The sequence below is a fragment of the Medicago sativa genome, chromosome 5 (genome assembly GCF_051527215.1).
Source record: "Medicago sativa cultivar Bolivia chromosome 5, Bolivia_mono, whole genome shotgun sequence".
Taxonomy (NCBI): Eukaryota; Viridiplantae; Streptophyta; class Magnoliopsida; order Fabales; family Fabaceae; genus Medicago; species Medicago sativa.
The window spans coordinates 76,884,352-76,901,892 of NC_140753.1; the positions used below are offsets into that span (position 1 = coordinate 76,884,352).

General features: G+C 29.9%; 1 protein-coding gene across 1 annotated transcript; it reads right to left on the reverse strand.

The window, feature by feature from the left end:
• Positions 1-1,956: 1,956 nt before the first annotated feature.
• On the reverse strand, positions 1,957-6,485 carry LOC146925186 (cytochrome P450 72A68-like). Its single transcript, XM_085710168.1, has 5 exons — positions 6,146-6,485; positions 4,246-4,460; positions 3,802-4,046; positions 3,283-3,670; positions 1,957-2,546 (listed from the first exon to the last, which is right to left on the reverse strand). Exons 1-5 carry the CDS (start codon positions 6,414-6,416, stop codon positions 2,115-2,117), a joined length of 1,551 nt encoding a protein of 516 aa, XP_085566294.1. The 5' UTR covers positions 6,417-6,485; the 3' UTR covers positions 1,957-2,114.
• Between the last annotated feature and the right edge of the window lie 11,056 nt (positions 6,486-17,541).

Genomic DNA, 17,541 nt, shown 5'->3' on the forward strand with positions numbered 1-17,541 from the left:
TTGGTACGGTTTAATTACTATAAGAGTTTATTAGTCTATAATTGAGTTGACATTTGGATCTCAATTATACAAACCAAGCAAATATATAAAATATCATATCATGACATATACATGGATGTATGATTTTAAAGTATTCTATCTAGACTGAAAGAGTCTAAAGATGTTTCTTCCTAAAATTATAGAAGTGTATTAATCAAGTCATTATCATTTATAATTACATCACAACAAGTTGATTGTTTTTTTTTTCTTTCTAAAATGAATATATTATAAACAAAATTGATTTACCCTACACAAGTCATGCAAAAGGTAAACCAACCAAGAAAATTTACAAGATCAAAGTGTTTAGATTATGAAAGCGCCAACAAAAAAGCTAAACAAATTACACGTGAACACTCATACAAAGGAGAGGATGTTTTCACTAATCGTGATAACTATAGCTAAAAGTCGTCTGTTTGAATATTTTTTATTTTTTTAAATTTGAATCTTGTGTATATGTAAATTCATGTTTGAAAGGAGAGACCAGATTAGAGTTCTAAACTGGTTTCTTTTGTTTTTTTTTTTGGTACAAGTTCTAAACTGGTTTCTAGTTCTTAAAAAAATGGATGAATACTATACACCAATGACGTGCTTAAAAAAAATAGGAAAATGCTAACAAGTGCCCTAAGGGCATTGTTTAAGCATCTAAAAGTAGCAATTTTTGCATTGGAAATTGTACGATTATGACTTTAAAAAGTGTTTGACTTGTATTTTCAAGACATAGTTTCTTTTTTTGGATTCCTTAAACAATGTCCTTAGGGTACTTGTTAGCAAGACCCAAAAAAATATAATCAAATACTACCTCCGGTCCTATTTATAAGAGAAATTTAGGTCAACAAAAGTTAACGTATCTAGTCCAATTTACCAACCAAATACATTAACTTTTGTTGACCCAAATTTCTCTTATAAATAGGACCGGAGGGAGTATTTTAGAAGTAATTTTTTCATGTCCCCTCCTATCTCGATCTTGGGTCCACCCAGGCTTATTTAAAACGAGCTAGCTTCAGGTACGTGGTACTACCGTTTAATTGCATTTATTAGTCTACTCCATCCGGTCACTATTATAAGCAAATTTTGACTTTTTAGGTTCTTTCAATAAATGATGTATATGGTTTATATTGTAGGCCACATACATCATTTATTGAATAAATCTAAAAAGTAGAAATTTGCTTATAATAGTGACCGGAGGGAGTATAATTTAGTTGACTTTTGGATCTCAATTGTAGAAACCAGGAAGCAATAATGTATGTACATCTTTGATTTTGATACATTCATTGAAATTTCAACATCTTATTTTCTTTTTATCTCTACGATCAATAACATTTCATATCTATTACATCAGTCTCTTTATTCTTTTCTTTTTTAAGGTTGTATAATAGACATGGATGTTCAAAAATTATTTTCCTATATAATGACATATACATGGATATATGATTTTAATTAGGAGTATATCAATCAGGTCATCTATACTATCATTAATAAATCACTGCAAGTTGATCTTAACAATTTGATTAAGCTATTATTTGTCTACTTCATTCATTATATATGCTTTAATTTTTGTTAATTTTTTTAATTGTGGCCAAATTGTTTTTTAATACCAACATTATTACGTTTACTTTCCTCAAAAAAAAAACATTTTTTGAGGGAAAATTCTTACGTTATTACGTTTACCAACATTATTACGTTTACTTAGAGTGGAAAATTCTTATATTGATGCCCTAACAAAGTTGCAAGTTTAGAGACCAATTCTGACTTATTTACACAATTTTTTTATGACTATCCTGATCAGATAAAGCATTTGTACTTCTCTGATTTGCATGGATTTTTGACCCGTCAATTAACAGTTTTTATTTTTTCTTTGTATTTTTTTTTTTTTTGGGCTTAGGTCATCTTCAATTCCAAAATAAAAATGATGAAGTCTTTGTACAGTCTATGTATTGTTACAATTTAATTAATAGGATGCTTATAAATACAATTTAAATAACTTACAAACTTATAGAAAATTCATATAGTCTAACCCAAATAAATATTCGATTTAAAAGAGATTTGTGTTATAATTACATAAAAAATAAGCTTCATTATGTTTCCAATTTACGCAGAATAATATGAGCACCGTATTGTGGCTTAAGAGCAATTACTGTGGCTGGAGCATGAGCATAGGCTGGAGAAAGTTCAAATGAGAAATGTTGTAAAATCAACGTCATTGCCATCTTTGCTTCCAATAGAGAAAAGTTTTGTCCAATGCAGATCCTAGGACCCCATCCAAATGGAAAAAATGAAACTCTACCGTTCGTTGCTTTGGAAATTCCTCCAGAAAATCTTTCAGGATTGAACATTTTAGCATCATCACCCCATAATTCACAATCATGGTGCAACAATATAATTGGCAAGAAAACCTCCACTCCAGCAGATAATGTTAGGTCTCCAAGTTTCACATTTTTCTCAACGTTTCGCGAAAGCTCAATTATGGGAGGATATAATCTCATAACCTCATACAAAATCATGGTAACCTATAATGACAAAAAAATTATACTACAAGTAAGTATTATGGCTTTGGAAAATATCAACTCTAACTAACACCAGTTGAATATAAAGCTTTCAGTGTGCAAGTCCAGTAATAATGCTTTGAATTTTTTGGACAAAAGATGAAATTCCTAATGCCAAATACTAAAATATTAGAGGCATTTTTCTGGTCGAAAAAATATTAGATTCCAATCAGGGACAGATCCAGGAATACATTTGCAGTGTGGCTAAATAAGTAACGACCAAAATTGTGATTGATTTTTAATATTTCTACTTTCGCGACCGAAATTTAGGTCACTAATTCTGTTGCTAAATGTATTAGAGACCCATTTTGAATATTTTATATGTTAGCGGCCGAATTTGGTCATAATTTCTGTCGCTAATTGTACTAGTTACCGACTTTCATCCTTAGCGACAAAAAAATCCGGTCGCTAACAAGTAATGCATCTTTTAAACGGATCATATTTTCATTTCTGTTTTTTTTACCTCGTACTGAGACATATCGAGAGTTACAATATAATTGTGACAAAGCGTAGACCTCATGACAATAGGATCCTTAGAGCCATTTGAGGGATCCCAGGAGCCATTTTCAAAAGCTTAGACCTCATGATTGTGACAAAGCCTTAAATTTGTTGGACAAAAGTTGCAACCTTAAGTAAAATACTAGAAAGAAAATAAATCAAACTCATACGATATGAAGATAATAACACAAGATATACTTACAATCTTCAAGTTATTTAGCCCATCAAAATTTGGTTTTTTGTTGCCAAAGATTTGTAATACTTCCTCCCTTGCCCTTGCTTGCCACTCAGGGTACCTACTCAATAATACCATTGTCCAAACAAGTAAAGTTGAAGTAGTTTCTTGCCCTGCAAAGTAGAACAACTTGCATTCCTGAATTACATCTTCAATATTCATTCCCACATTCACGTTGTTTCCGTGTTCTTTAATTTCCTTGTGGTTTGTCTCTAGAAGAATACCTAATAAGTCATTCTTATTTTCTCCACCTTCCTTCAATATTTTCACCCTTTTGTTGATCATATCCTTAAGTGAAGATTTTATATCTTTCCCAATTTCATTAATCCTCCTATTGACCATAGTAGGTACAAACCTGCAAATAAACATGTCATTCGTGTAACTGGCCTCCTAGCTAGTGATTAATTACAAATATTAGAGACATAAAAAATGAATAGACTTTAATAGTTAAACACTATATATGATATAAAGATTAGTCTTAATTACCTCCATAGAGGAATGTAAAAATTCATTTGAACTTTTGTCATAAGTTCAGCTTGCTCAATTTGAAGTTGAAATATTCTTCTTCCTTCTTCATAACTACTTCCAAATGTTGTTCGAGAAATAACATCACTAGCCAAATTCTGAAGGGAAGGCCATATGTCTATTTCACATGATCCATCTGGAGACAACATTTCCTCCCATTTTCTAATTAAATCATTGCAACTTTTGAAAAAAGTTGGTGTCATAACCTATAGTATAATAAATAATAAAGAAATAAGGAATAGTTCAAATTTTGAGTCAAACTTAGTGCATAAACATTCAGATTTAAGAGCATATATGTTAGCTTATAAACAAAACTATGTAGTTTGCAGAAATGTACTTTGAAGGCCAAAAATGAAGGAAAAAAAAGCACAATTTCTAAATATTTAATAAAGGGAAACTAATAACCTTCAATTTTTCTGAATGGAAAGCAGGGTTGATTAGCCTTCTATGCTTGCTCCACTTTTCTCCCTCAAGACTTGCAAGACCACTAACTAGTAACTTGAAAATTTTATGATTATTCTTTGGGAAGTCAGAGATCTTGTTCAATACATCTACGATTTGCTCAGGTTCTGTGAGAATCACCCTTGGTTTTGTTCCAAACCAAATAAAAAAATTCTTCCCTACATAACATTTGCAACTCTATAAGAAGATTTACAATATAGATACCAACATAATTACAAGTTTTTTTTTTTTTAATTAAATGGATTTGACAAATTCTTCCCTACATAACATTTGCAACTCTATAAGAAGATTTACAATATAGATACCAACATAATTACAAGTTTTTTTTTTTTTTAATTAAATGGATTTGACAAATTCTTCCCTACATAACATTTGCAACTCTATAAGAAGATTTACAATATAGATACCAACATAATTACAAGTTTTTTTTTTTAATTAAATGGATTTGACAAATTCTTCCCTACATAACATTTGCAACTTTATAAGAAGATTTACAATATAGATACCAACATAATTACAAGTTTTTTTTTTTAATTAAATGGATTTGACAAATTCTTCCCTACATAACATTTGCAACTCTATAAGAAGATTTACAATGTAGATACCAACACAATTACAAGTTTTTTTTTTAATTAAATGGATTTGACTATCCATCAAGTAAATTTGTGTAAATACTCAGTTAACAAAATAAAAACGAAAAATGTTTAAAGTTATCGATGGAATGAATTACATTTAATTTAATTTAAAAAGTAAAAACCCGTGTCCTGATCAACCAAATAGATTCAAGTGGTTTTTGTACTTTAATTAAGGTTGGACCAATCGAAAATGCCTAAATTCAAGCCCTAACAAACTTTATTTTTTTTAAAGAACAAACTTTATTTATCTCCTTCATCACAATAAGCAAAACAAGTCCATCGTCAAATTAATTAGATATGAATGAATCACTAATAAAACAATTAAATTATTGTATAAAAAAATTGAATTACCCTGAAAATTAAAGATAAAACAAATTAAATTGGTTCTCAAATTTGACCCTTAATAACATAATTAAACATTCTTTAAAAAAAACATAATTAAACAATTTTTTTCTAATATCTATTTTTTCTCGATAATTAAACTTTCTTAGTAGTAATATATATTGTCTAGGTTTTTTTTTTAATAATTTCGGTGCATAGTTATTAAATTCACTCTTTCCAAATAAGTTATTAAATTCACCTTAGTGTGAACCTTTAGAAGAGTTTATCTAAATGATTTAATTGATATTTAAAATCGCTGTCAAGATATCTTTTACAATGTCAACCAAATCATAAATTATCTTGAATTCAACTTTGTATACAGGGCCATTTGTAGAAGAGTTTATTTAAATGATTTAATTGGTATTTAAAATCGCTGTCAAGATACCTTTAACAATATCAACCCAAGTTTGTTAGGAAAAAAAAAAAAAACAATATCAACTCAAATCCCAAATTATATTAAACAGAAATACTAGCAATCAAGTGCACCATAAGGAATCAAACTCGATATCATAGAGTTTACAACATTTACACAATGAATGTGTACACCAGTTACCACTTACCAACAATATGCACTGGACTTTGTAGTAGTTATCGAGTTTAAGCACTTATAACATAAAAATGTCATCTAATAAACATTCAATTAATTAACTTTGTTCAAACTCCATATACATTATTTTGACTTATTAATCAAGTATATCAGTTCTATAAAAAATTAAGAAAAAGATACAAGAAATTAAGAACTTATTTAAAATTATGCACATTAATAGAAAGATGACACATCACATTTAGGAATAAGAAGATTGAGCAAAGAACAAACATATACGTACCATGAATTTTAACATTGTGTTGGATGTAGGGAATTACACGTGGCGTTATATCATCGGTGAGATTCATGGATTTAGACCTGGCTTCCTTTTCCATCTTAATAAGATCCTTTATGTCTCCATACAAAATCCTATATGGATTCCCTTGAAGACCTTGTTCTCTTAACAGCTTCTCTAGCTTCTTTGGCCTCAACCACAACCAATTCAGCATCCTCCATGCCCATATCAAACCAAGCGTCACAATGATGGGAATGATGCTTGAATACCATTCCATTTCTCTGTTTGTAATTGGTGGGGCAAAGAAGGTGGATAATGTAAATAACAAAGCAAAGGAAGTGAAAGTGGGTATATATGAAATCAAACATTACTTTTATAGAATGCTAGAGTATATGTGACCCGCGTAGTTGTTAGAATATTGTGTATTTTAAATATATAACTATTTTCTTTGATTAATCCTTAAAAAAAAAATATTTTGTTTGCTTAAAATAAGTTCAATTACATCTCTGTGAGTTTAACTCACTTGGTAAGAAATATAATGCCATAATATATACAGGGGCTGGGGTTCGAACCCCAATCACCTCACTTATTTACCTTTAAGATGAATCTAGACTATTTAACAAAAAAAAAAGTTCAATTACTATGTAGATTTTAAACTATTTGAGAATTTTCAAATAGTTTCTTAAATTAAAAGCAAATTGTAATCAGGATCTTGAATAAAAATGTTGGCTTAATTGATCAGACAGTCCCTTAACTTAATTTTTTGTTTTAAAACGATCACATAACTTTAAATCGTCTCAATATGATTTCTTATGTATCCTGCAGTTACATATTTTGGTCTATTCTGACAATTTTTAACCCTAGATGTCAAAGATTAATCAATATTGTAGATGATCCACCATAAACTTTATTAAACTTTTTACTTTTAACTTTGTTCTTTTTTAAAAAAAAAAAAAAGTGGATTGTTTGATCCTGCAGGTCTATTTTATTTTATAATGAATCACCAACAACTATTTTTTTTACCATTCTTCGCCTTCTTTCTTCCTCTTCTTTATCATGATCTTCAACTTCACCTTCATAACATTCATAAAAACACCCAGACTTAAAAATCTGGATTTTTTTTATGGGTTAGTGGCACTAGGAAGATTTTTGACTTCACAAATTATTTTGAATATATAAAATTTAATTTCGTTAATCGGTCCAATAAATGTCAGTGGTACTAGGCCGATTTTTATATGTTAAGGAGACTGAAGCTCCCAAGAAAAGAAACTAGAACTTAATCCTACGCAGGACTTCATGATAAGTTTGTACACCCAATAAGAAGAGCATAAATTTGGTGCCAAAGGTTTAACTAGAACTTAATCCTACGCAGGACATCATGGTAAGGAGTGTTTTTTCTCCATCATGCCAAAAATAAAGTTGTTATAGCTGTTATTTCTGTTTTCGCTAGACTATTGAATCTCAACACATACTTGTTATTTGAGTAATTCTCAACATATGTCCTAAGGACATGTCACATATGTTAGCATGACCTACATATAAAATAGACAAAATAAAATCACTAACCATATTTTTAATATATGTGAAGAAAAAAATCATGGATGCTTATGGTAAGGGACGAAGGGAGTATTTCATAGGATACTGTCCTAAGTGTGTTAATTTTTTATTCTTAAGAAGATGAGGTCATAATAATACGTAGTTCAACCAAAAAATAAACAAAGACTAATCAAATATTGATGCAACTAAGAAAATAGGGTACGATAATACAAATTTCCTATAATTTAGTTGACTTGGAACTCAATCAAGTGGAGGAAGGTATTATATCATCGTATACGTATATGGAAAGAATCCTATGTAGGCCGACTTATCTGAAATTATAAAATTATTGTATGGTATCAATTTAGTTCTTTATTTATTAAAATTTTAAGATATTTTTGAAATCGGTAAATATTAATCATATTTATACTTTCCACTAAAATAAAAAGGGTGTTTGCAGTTCACTTTGGATCATTTTTAACTTAAAAACACAGCTGATTCAAATATTAAAACAACATGTGGTTTGTTTGGATCGATTCCTTAAAAAAACTGATATGAGGAAATGAGTTTTGTAAAGTGCATGCATCGGTTATTCAGTTTTTACCGAAGCATATTTTCAGAAGTCCTAGTTCAAGTTTCAAATGACTTGTTAAATTGTGGTTCAAATCCACGCACCTACACTTATGCTTGTAAGTTTTTTTTTTTTTTTTGAGGAAAGTTTATTTTTTGTTTTGAAAGACTTATGTTTGTAAGTTTAAATGACTTTACCATCTCGTGAATCTAAAAAAATTGCATCAACATAATTTTATTTTTTGAAAGGAAATTACACAACATATCATATATATACCTAAACGTTTCCACGTAATGGTTTTATGGAACACCGAAGTTGTATGCGGGGACAAATTTATGTCATTATTCTAAAAAAATGTCATTATTTTTTTTATCATATATATACCTAAACGTTTCCACGTAATGGTTTTATGGAACACCGAAGTTGTATGCGGGGACAAATTTATGTCATTATTCTAAAAAAATGTCATTATTTTTTTTTTTGACAAAAAAAAATGTCATTATTCTCTTTATTTATTGTCCATGATCTATAAATTTTGCTTACATCGGATTCCTTGAATATTGTATGAATTTTTATGTCAAGTACACATTTATGACAAACCATTGAAGAAATCTAAACCGTTGAAGATCAAAATCAAGTTAACAATACCCTACTACAACTTCCTCATAATACACTACGTAGATGAAGAGCTAGTAAGACTGCTATGCTCACCAAACAATAAAAAGAGCACAGTGAAATGGATAGCACTTGTGTTTTATTTGAATATATTTTTTTAAAGGGTGTGCCACATGGCACACCCTAATTGGTCAATGGTATATAACATTGGTACCTTAATGGTAAACAAGTGCTATCCCAATGAAATATAGTATAATCAGTTGAAACAATGAGAAACAATATTTTTGTTAAAAGGGTTAAATATGTTTTTGGTCCCTGTAAATATGTTAACTTTTTGTTTTAGTTCCTCTAAAAAATTTATTCAACTTTTAGTCCTCCAAATTCTTTTTATCTTTACTTTTGGTCCCTCATTTAAAGTAAACTCATATGTAGAATTCATATTTTTGAATAAAATTTTGTAGAAAAATTTATAATATTATAAGGATCTCTCCAAAAAAAAAATTAGAATTCATATTTAATTTATTTATTTTTTAAAATTATAATTTTTTTGTAGTGATTTTTACAATATTTTATATATTTCTGCACAATTTCATTAAAAAATACAAAAATTTAATTAAAAATAGGGACTAAAAGTTGAAGAAATTTTTTAGAGGGACTAAAACGAAAAGTTGGTATATTTATAAGGATCAAAAACATAGTTAACCCTTGTTAAAAAGTCTCACATTGAGACATAAGGCATAGTTTGAATAAACGTTTATAAGTTGACACACTTCACGAGTCTCTTCAAGATCATTTCGGACACATGAATAAACGTTCCCGCTATCAACCCACTTATTATTTATATCCACACCAAGTCCCATAGTGTTGGACTTGAGAGGGTGTGTTAAAGAGTTTCTCAAAAGGTTTAGATAGTCTGAACAAATATTTAGAGGAAGGCTATGGTCACCATCTCTAACGTAATTCTTTTATTAAAAAAAAAATCTCTAACGTAAGTCTTTTACTCGATATTGGTTTCAATGTTATTTGGTGGACAAATAGTCATTGAATGTTTGACGAGTAATCATAAAAGTTCTTTAATTTATTGAAACTTCAAAATAGTCTGTAGCGTTAAAATAATCTCTCAGTCCTAACAATAACTCTTTTCTTATATGACTAATATGACAATAAATAAATATTTTTAAAGATTGATATGTCAATAAATAAATAAGTTGAATGACTGATATACAATTAATAAAACTTATTTATTTATTATACTTATACATAAAAATTAGAATTGTCCCTTGCATTCTAGTCTTGAGTTGTTAGCATGAAATAAAAGTGGCCCAGTTTATTTTTCAGAGCTCAATCATTTGCTTACTCTACAAACTATCAAGGTCGAATTTTGTTCGTAGATATTGTAGTCTCTTGAACAATTTTTTTTTTTGTACATCTTGAACATATTGTTTTTTAGGTTTAATACTCGTGATACATATGAAAAACATAGTAATGGAACTTGGAAGAGTTAGAGGTCATTTCAGTTAAGTAGTTTAGTAGCCAAAGATTCACCTTTTGAGGTGAATAAATGGGGTGTGTGAAGTTTGAAGTTTGACCCATTCATATTTTATGTAATGTCTTTGTCAACTGAGTTAAGATCACATATAAAAAGAATATTTAACTATAATTTGATCAAATTATTTGTCCACTTTATTCATTACATGTTTGATTTTTTTAAAATTGTGACAATTTTTTTTAATATCGGCGTAATTATTACGTTTATTTAAAGTGGAACGTCTAAGACTCAAGTCTTGTGGATATGTTAAAACATGTTTGAAAGGGGAGACCATATTAGACTGATTCTTATCTCTTACAATGATCAATTTAATGGTTTACTCCAAAAATTAGTAGACAAGGACCAATTTAGTGGTTTATTTCAAAAATTAATCATCAATAAAATCAGCTATACTGCACACACCAATAATATGGTTAAACAAAAATAGAATCAAATAGCTTACTAATTTAACATGAGCTAGCTTCCAATATGTGGTACCAGTACCGCTTAATTGCCATAAATATACTTTTTTTTTAAATAACTATAATTATTTATTAGTCTATAATTTAGTTGACTTTCGGATCTCAATTATACAAACCATCAATATACTATCACCGTTGTCATAAAAAAAAAGGGAATATACTATCCTAGCATGATGCCATGACATATACATGAATGATGATTTTAAAGTATTCTGTCTAGACTTAACTTATGAGTTTAAAGATGTTGGTTCCTAAAATTAAAGGAGTGTATCAATCAAGTCATCTATATTTCCATCATCGTTTATAATTACTGCAAGTTGATCAATAATTTGATTAAGCTATTATTTGTTCACTTCATTCATTATATGTTTGAATATTATTTTTTTTATCATTTTAATTGTGACCAAATAGTTTTGTAATGCCAACACTACATTTGTTTACAGTGGAACGTCTAAACTTAGACATCTCAAGTTCGAGTCTTGTGTACTATACACAAGTATATTTGTCATCATTGATATAATATTAAATAATTTAATGGTTATTGTTGAAACATTTGAGTCTTAACGTGCAGTTTGATAAGTATGGGTGTGGGCTCTGATTCAAGCTCTATAGACTTAATTCTAACTTCTAAGGAGTTGGCTCTCTTTCATTTCTCTTGAGTTTGATGATGCCTCCAAGAGTGTTGTGGTATTCTTCATGAGTGTGGTGTTCTGCTATGTTAAAAATTAGGTTTTGTATGGGTTGATTGTATGAAGGTTCTTTATGGATAGTGTGTGCAATGGTTAATTATTGGGATGATTCATATTGAATTTTTTGGAAGCTAGGACCTAGGGAAGATTTGGATTAGCCACCAAATTGATCCTTGTCTTTGTAAGTCATTCTAAAATTAGTCTCTCACTCTATTAATATTTTAAATTAGTCATTGTCTTTATCAAAAGTTTCTTAATTAGGTTCCTCATCATGTGACAAAAACATAAAATAGAAACACACTCCCTCCTTCCTTTATTATAAGCCTCCTCGACCAAAAACACAAATATTAAGAAAAGTTGATAGTGTAATTAATGTGTGCATTTTTAAAATATAGCGTATCCGCGTATGTGTATCGTATCGTATTGTACCCACACCCGTACTATGTATCCAAGCTTCATATGTGTGTAGTATAGCTCATTTTATTGATAACTAATATTTAGAATAAACCACCAAATTGGTCTTTGTTTACTAATTTTTGGAGTAAACCATCAAATTAGTCCTTGTCTAAGAGATAAGAATGGTCTCTCCTTTCAAACATGTTTTTACATATCCACAATACTCAAGTTTTAGACATTCCACTTTAAATAAACATAATAATTAGGCCGACATTAAAAACTATTTTGTCACAATTTTTTTAAAAATCAAACATATAATGAATAAAGTGGACAAATAATAACTTGATCAAATTATACAGAGACATTACATAAAATATGCATAGGCCAAAGTTCGAACGTCACACACCCCATTTATTCACTTCAAAAGATGAATTTTTAACCACTAAGTTACTTGACTGAAATGGTCTCTAAATCTTCTAAGTTACAATACTACATTTTTCATTCGTATCACGAGTATTAAACCTAAAACAATATGATCAACGGACTAAATTATCTACGAACAAAATCCGACCTTGATTGTGTTGTAGAGTAGGCAAATGACTGAGTTGTGAAAATTAAACTTGGACACTTTTATTTCATGCTAAAAACTCGAGACTAGAATGCAAGGGGATCAGCAATGTCAAATTTATTCCTTGACTCAACTTTTAAGCCAAAAAAAGTTCAGCAGATAGTTACACTGACGTGCTCTTTTGATACTTTCATATCCAATTATGGCATTAAAATATTAGAATTCAGAATCTAAGGAAAATATTACTTAGCAGATGAACAACAAGTACAAATTTACAAGGGATATTGGACAGAGTTTAATATCCATAGAACAAGAAAAAAAACAATATAATCATTTTAATGGTCAATCCTTTAGTATATTCTTCCTGTCCAATTCGAATACAAAGAGCATCACCCTTGATGCAAGGAACCGGAAAAGGAGCATCATCCGATGGAGATGACCTGCTGTCCCCTAACGCTGCCGCAAATGACTTGTGAGGTACCGTAACAATCTGAGAACAGTCCATAACATTATGAGAAGAGATAGAAATATGTGTCTGCGCATATAGTAAAATAGTAACCAAAGTGGCGGAGCCCTTCATGGGCTGAGGTGGGCCACGACCCACCCACAAAAATTAAAAAATCAACGATTATAGGTCTACTTTGCGAGATTTTATACAATTTTGTGTCGGTTTTAGGTTTCGGTTGATTCAAATTCTCGTAAAGGGGTGTAGTGACTCACGCAAAAAATTTAAATAATTCAATTATAGGTCTATTTTGCGAGATTTTATACAATTTTATGTCGATTTTAGGTTTTGGTTGATCCAAAAATAAAACTCCTTTACGCGGTAAATTTGCACATGAAATAATTGGTCACTTGAATGGATAAAAAATAATTTGGCCCACCCCCGGAATATTTTCTAGCTCCGTCAAAGTCTCAAGTTCAGCCTGTGAATCAAACTTGGCGAGGCAGGCCGTGTTCTGACCAAACAGATGTGAGTCACTGGAAATGAAATTTGCTCCTCTTGGAACAAAGGGACAATTAATCGAATCAACCAAACAGCAACCCCCAACAATTAGTGTGATAGAATAATTGATTTCTCCCAAATATGTGAGAACCCACGTGATGCTCTCACACTGGCTGGTGGAAATTGGAAATTGGAAATTGAATGCGGCCGAAGGTTCACGTCCGGAAAATGATTTTTACTGGTATATGGCGAAGGTTCACGTTCTAATCACTCTTGTAGTCTTGTGTCAATTGAGGAAGGATACTAAAATATTTGAATCAAGAAATATCAATTTATTCATTATAATTGTAAGAGGGTATCAAAAATATCAATTTATTCATTATAATTGTAAGAGGGTATCAAAGTTGGCCCTCTATGAAGTATTCTAACATGATTTATGATAATTAGTAAGAGGGTATCAAAGTTGGCCCTTTGTGTTTAATAATATATATAGTATATGCATGTATATGCATCTTTTGTTATATATAGTATATGCATGTATAAGCATCTTTTGTTATAATTGAGCTAATGATAGTTTAATCTTTTTTTTTGGGTCAAGTAGCCTAGTGGCTAGATCTCACACAATTTAATTTTTTAATTTTAATTGTGGAGAAGTGGAGTGTCCGGGGTTCGAACCCCGGCCCCTGCATATAAAATGCAATATCCCTACCAACTGAGCTAAGCTCACGGGGATAATGATAGTTTAATCTATTTATATTTCACTGTATATTCTTAAAAGTAACATTTGGATTCTAATTTTTTTGAAAATTTAAATGAAACCAGCCTCATATATATTGTTTACAATTTGCAAGGACTATAAACTCATTGGCCGGCCCAACGTATTTTAAGGCCTAAAGCGAAAATTTAGATGGGGCCTTTTAAAATTAATAATGAAGTTTTTTTTTTATCGAGTTATTTAATTTTATTTCTTGAAGCAATAATGATGATGAAGATGAATTACAATAACTATAAATTATAACGATGATTATAAAAAAAAAATTATAATGAATCTTGACTTATTAAGCATGTATAATGAATATTGTCAATAAAAATGAAGCATTTCTGTGAAAAAGTTAACTTTCTAGTTTGTAATGACTTAGGTGTGAGTGTCGATCCTGTGACCAACACTACAAAAAAAAAAAAAAAAAAAAAAGGCCTTCTACCACCGTACTACTGATTGCTTTCTCAAAATGACATCGAACAAATCTATATATTATTTAAATTGGAGGCCTATTTTTAAGGCAAAAAAAATAGGGAAAATTGCTCTCCCCCATCAAAATTTGCTCACTCCTAACTAAACTTTCAAAAATACCTCAACGTGATTTAAGTCACGCAATGTAATTTAAGACATTCTGAAAACTCACACGAGTCCCAGCATAAATTAACTCACGTTGGTTTTTCTTTTCTTACTGACTTTCTTTGGACAAAACACTCAAATTCCGGTCTTCATTTTCTTTATGACTTTCTCTAGTAGCATAATTAAGCATCAATGAATCACATCCCTGTAGCTTTTGCTTCGTGTCCTCTCTTGCCACCGTAGCTCCGTCAACTTCAACCTGCTCTGATCGGTACCTCTTGTATATATCACGTTTATAGCCACTAAAATAAGTGAAATAATGGCACCAAACCAAGTAGTTGCAGTGATAATAATGAAAGACAACTTGAAACAACGTGTTCCTACACAATTCACTCAATTTTCTTTCTACTCCTTTTTGAATCGATTGCCGAGTAAATAGGCAATTACCCCCCTAAATTGTAAGTTTCGTCAATTATCTTCTGAAATTAACAAAACTTCAATTACCCCCTTGAAATTGCACAACGTTAATCAATTTACCCCCTCCGTCAAATTTTTCTGTTAGTCAACATAACATTTTGCAAATACCCCCATAAAGTTTTACACTTATGTGCAAAATACCCCCGAACTTAAAAACAAGCATCATACATCCTTTTTAATGTAATTATTCTCAAATTAGACAAAATACTGTAACATGGGAAATTGAAAAGGAAAAAAAACAATTGTTTCAGTTTTTCAAATCACATAAATTTAAGAACAAAGACAATTTTAATATAATTGAAAGAGAATTGTGATAGATTTTGGTAAACATAATTGATCAATGATCATAACTCTTGCAGATGTTCTTTCTTAGTAAGTCAAATTAGCTAAAACATATGCTAAATAACACCATTGTATGCATTAATAGTATATATCTCAGTTTGGTGTGACTAATGCTTTAGCTAGCTATGCTGCCAAAGGAGCAATGCTTGGTACATATTCATGAATCCAGAAATGTTTAGCATAATCTAAGGGTGCTGTTTTGAGTTGACACACAATCAGTTGAAAAGAAAAAATCAAAACAAGGATACTTATTCTACTTTGGTGTATTAAAATTGTCTTTGTTCTTAAATTTATATGATTTGAAAAACTGAAACAATTGTTTTTTTTCCTTTTCAATTTCCCATGTTACAATATTTTGTCTAATTTGTGAACAATTACATTAAAAAGGATTTATGATGCTTGTTTTCAAGTTTGGGGGGTATTTTGCACATAAGTGTAAAACTTCAGGGGGTATTTGCAAAACGTCATGTTGGTTAACAGAAATTGTTTACGGAGGGAGTAAATTGATTAACGTTGTGCAATTTCAAGGGGGTAATTGAAGTTTTGTTAATTTCAGGAGGGTAATTGACGAAACTTACAATTTCAAGGGGGTAATTGCATATTTACTCATCGATTGCCTCTTAGCTTTTTGTCATATAAATGACCAGTGACCATAACATTAAGAAAATATAATCCAATTAATTTTGCTAAAAAAATTGGAATTTGGGTGAATTGTGTAGGAACACGTTGTTTCAAATTGTCTTCATTATCATCACTGCAGCTGCTTTGTTTGGTGCCATTATTATTTCACTTATTTTAGTGGCTAGAAAAATTAAGTTTTATAAACGTGCTTCTTAAAAAAAAAAGTTTTATAAACGTGATATATACAAGAGGTACCGATCAGAGCAGGTGAAGTTGAAGGAGCTACGGATGAAGGAACAATTAAGTTTTATAAACGTGATTCATTGATGGATGAATCTATGTTTTAATAGTTGTCTTTTTTTTTTTTTTTTTATTTTGTACTTATCGCTATTTTTTCTATCAATCTTTAAATTGTTTTTATTTTATTCTGTATAATGTTATGCTGACTTTGGTTTATAAGCTAGAAAAAGACTAAAAAGATGATAGAGTGTATTTCCAAATGTTGGATCCTAAAATATCACAATACATGATGGTTTTTAAGGAATGAAAATGGTTCGAGAATGGATGATTGTTGAGAAGGGTTTATGATATACTACATGCAAACTATTTACTCCATTCGTTTTAAAATGAGTGTCGTTTTAGCCAATTGCACACAGATTAAGAAATGAAATGAAATAATCATTAGACATAACACTTTTACTAAACTGCCCTTACTTTATAAGAAAAGGATAAACTTAAAGTTGCATTGAAAATTGTGTGAGAGAAAAGTTGGAGAGGGTAAAGTTGGAAGAAAAAATTTAAAGTTGTATTGGAAATGTAAAATGACATTCATTTTGAAACAATTTTTTTTGAATAAAGTGACACTCATTTTGAAACGGAGGGGATTTTTTTTTTCTTCTGATGATCAAGATTGTTGTTTAATTAACCTTCTTGGCATTTAATTGTATTTTTTTCTGGAAATCAGAAATTTCCTGATATTTTACTGGTTAAGTTTTCATTTGTAACATGTGATAAGTTGATTATATTCACAATATTTACATTGTAAAGTTCATTATCAAATGAAAATCATCAATTCAATATACAAATAATCATATTGCAAGTATTTAACATACTATGAATTGATTTTCTTAACCAAAGGAAATAAAACGTAAGAGATAAAGATATACGTGATGGATAGTTCTGAAACAAATTTGATATGAGTGTTGAGGGTAATTCTGCAACAAATTTTCGTTTGCTTATACTAAAATTTGTTCCGGGATTGTTGATGTACATACTTTATTCTTAATTTACGATTT

Coding starts and splice junctions, on each gene's coding strand:
- LOC146925186 (XM_085710168.1), bottom strand. CDS start 6,416: ATGGAATGGTATTCAAGCATCATTCCCATCATTGTGACGCTTGGTTTG. Junction 4,461..6,145: donor ACACAATGTTAAAATTCATG/GTACGTATATGT, acceptor AATGTTATGTAG/GGAAGAATTTTTTTATTTGG. Junction 3,671..3,801: donor TTTTACATTCCTCTATGGAG/GTAATTAAGACT, acceptor GTTTATTTGCAG/GTTTGTACCTACTATGGTCA.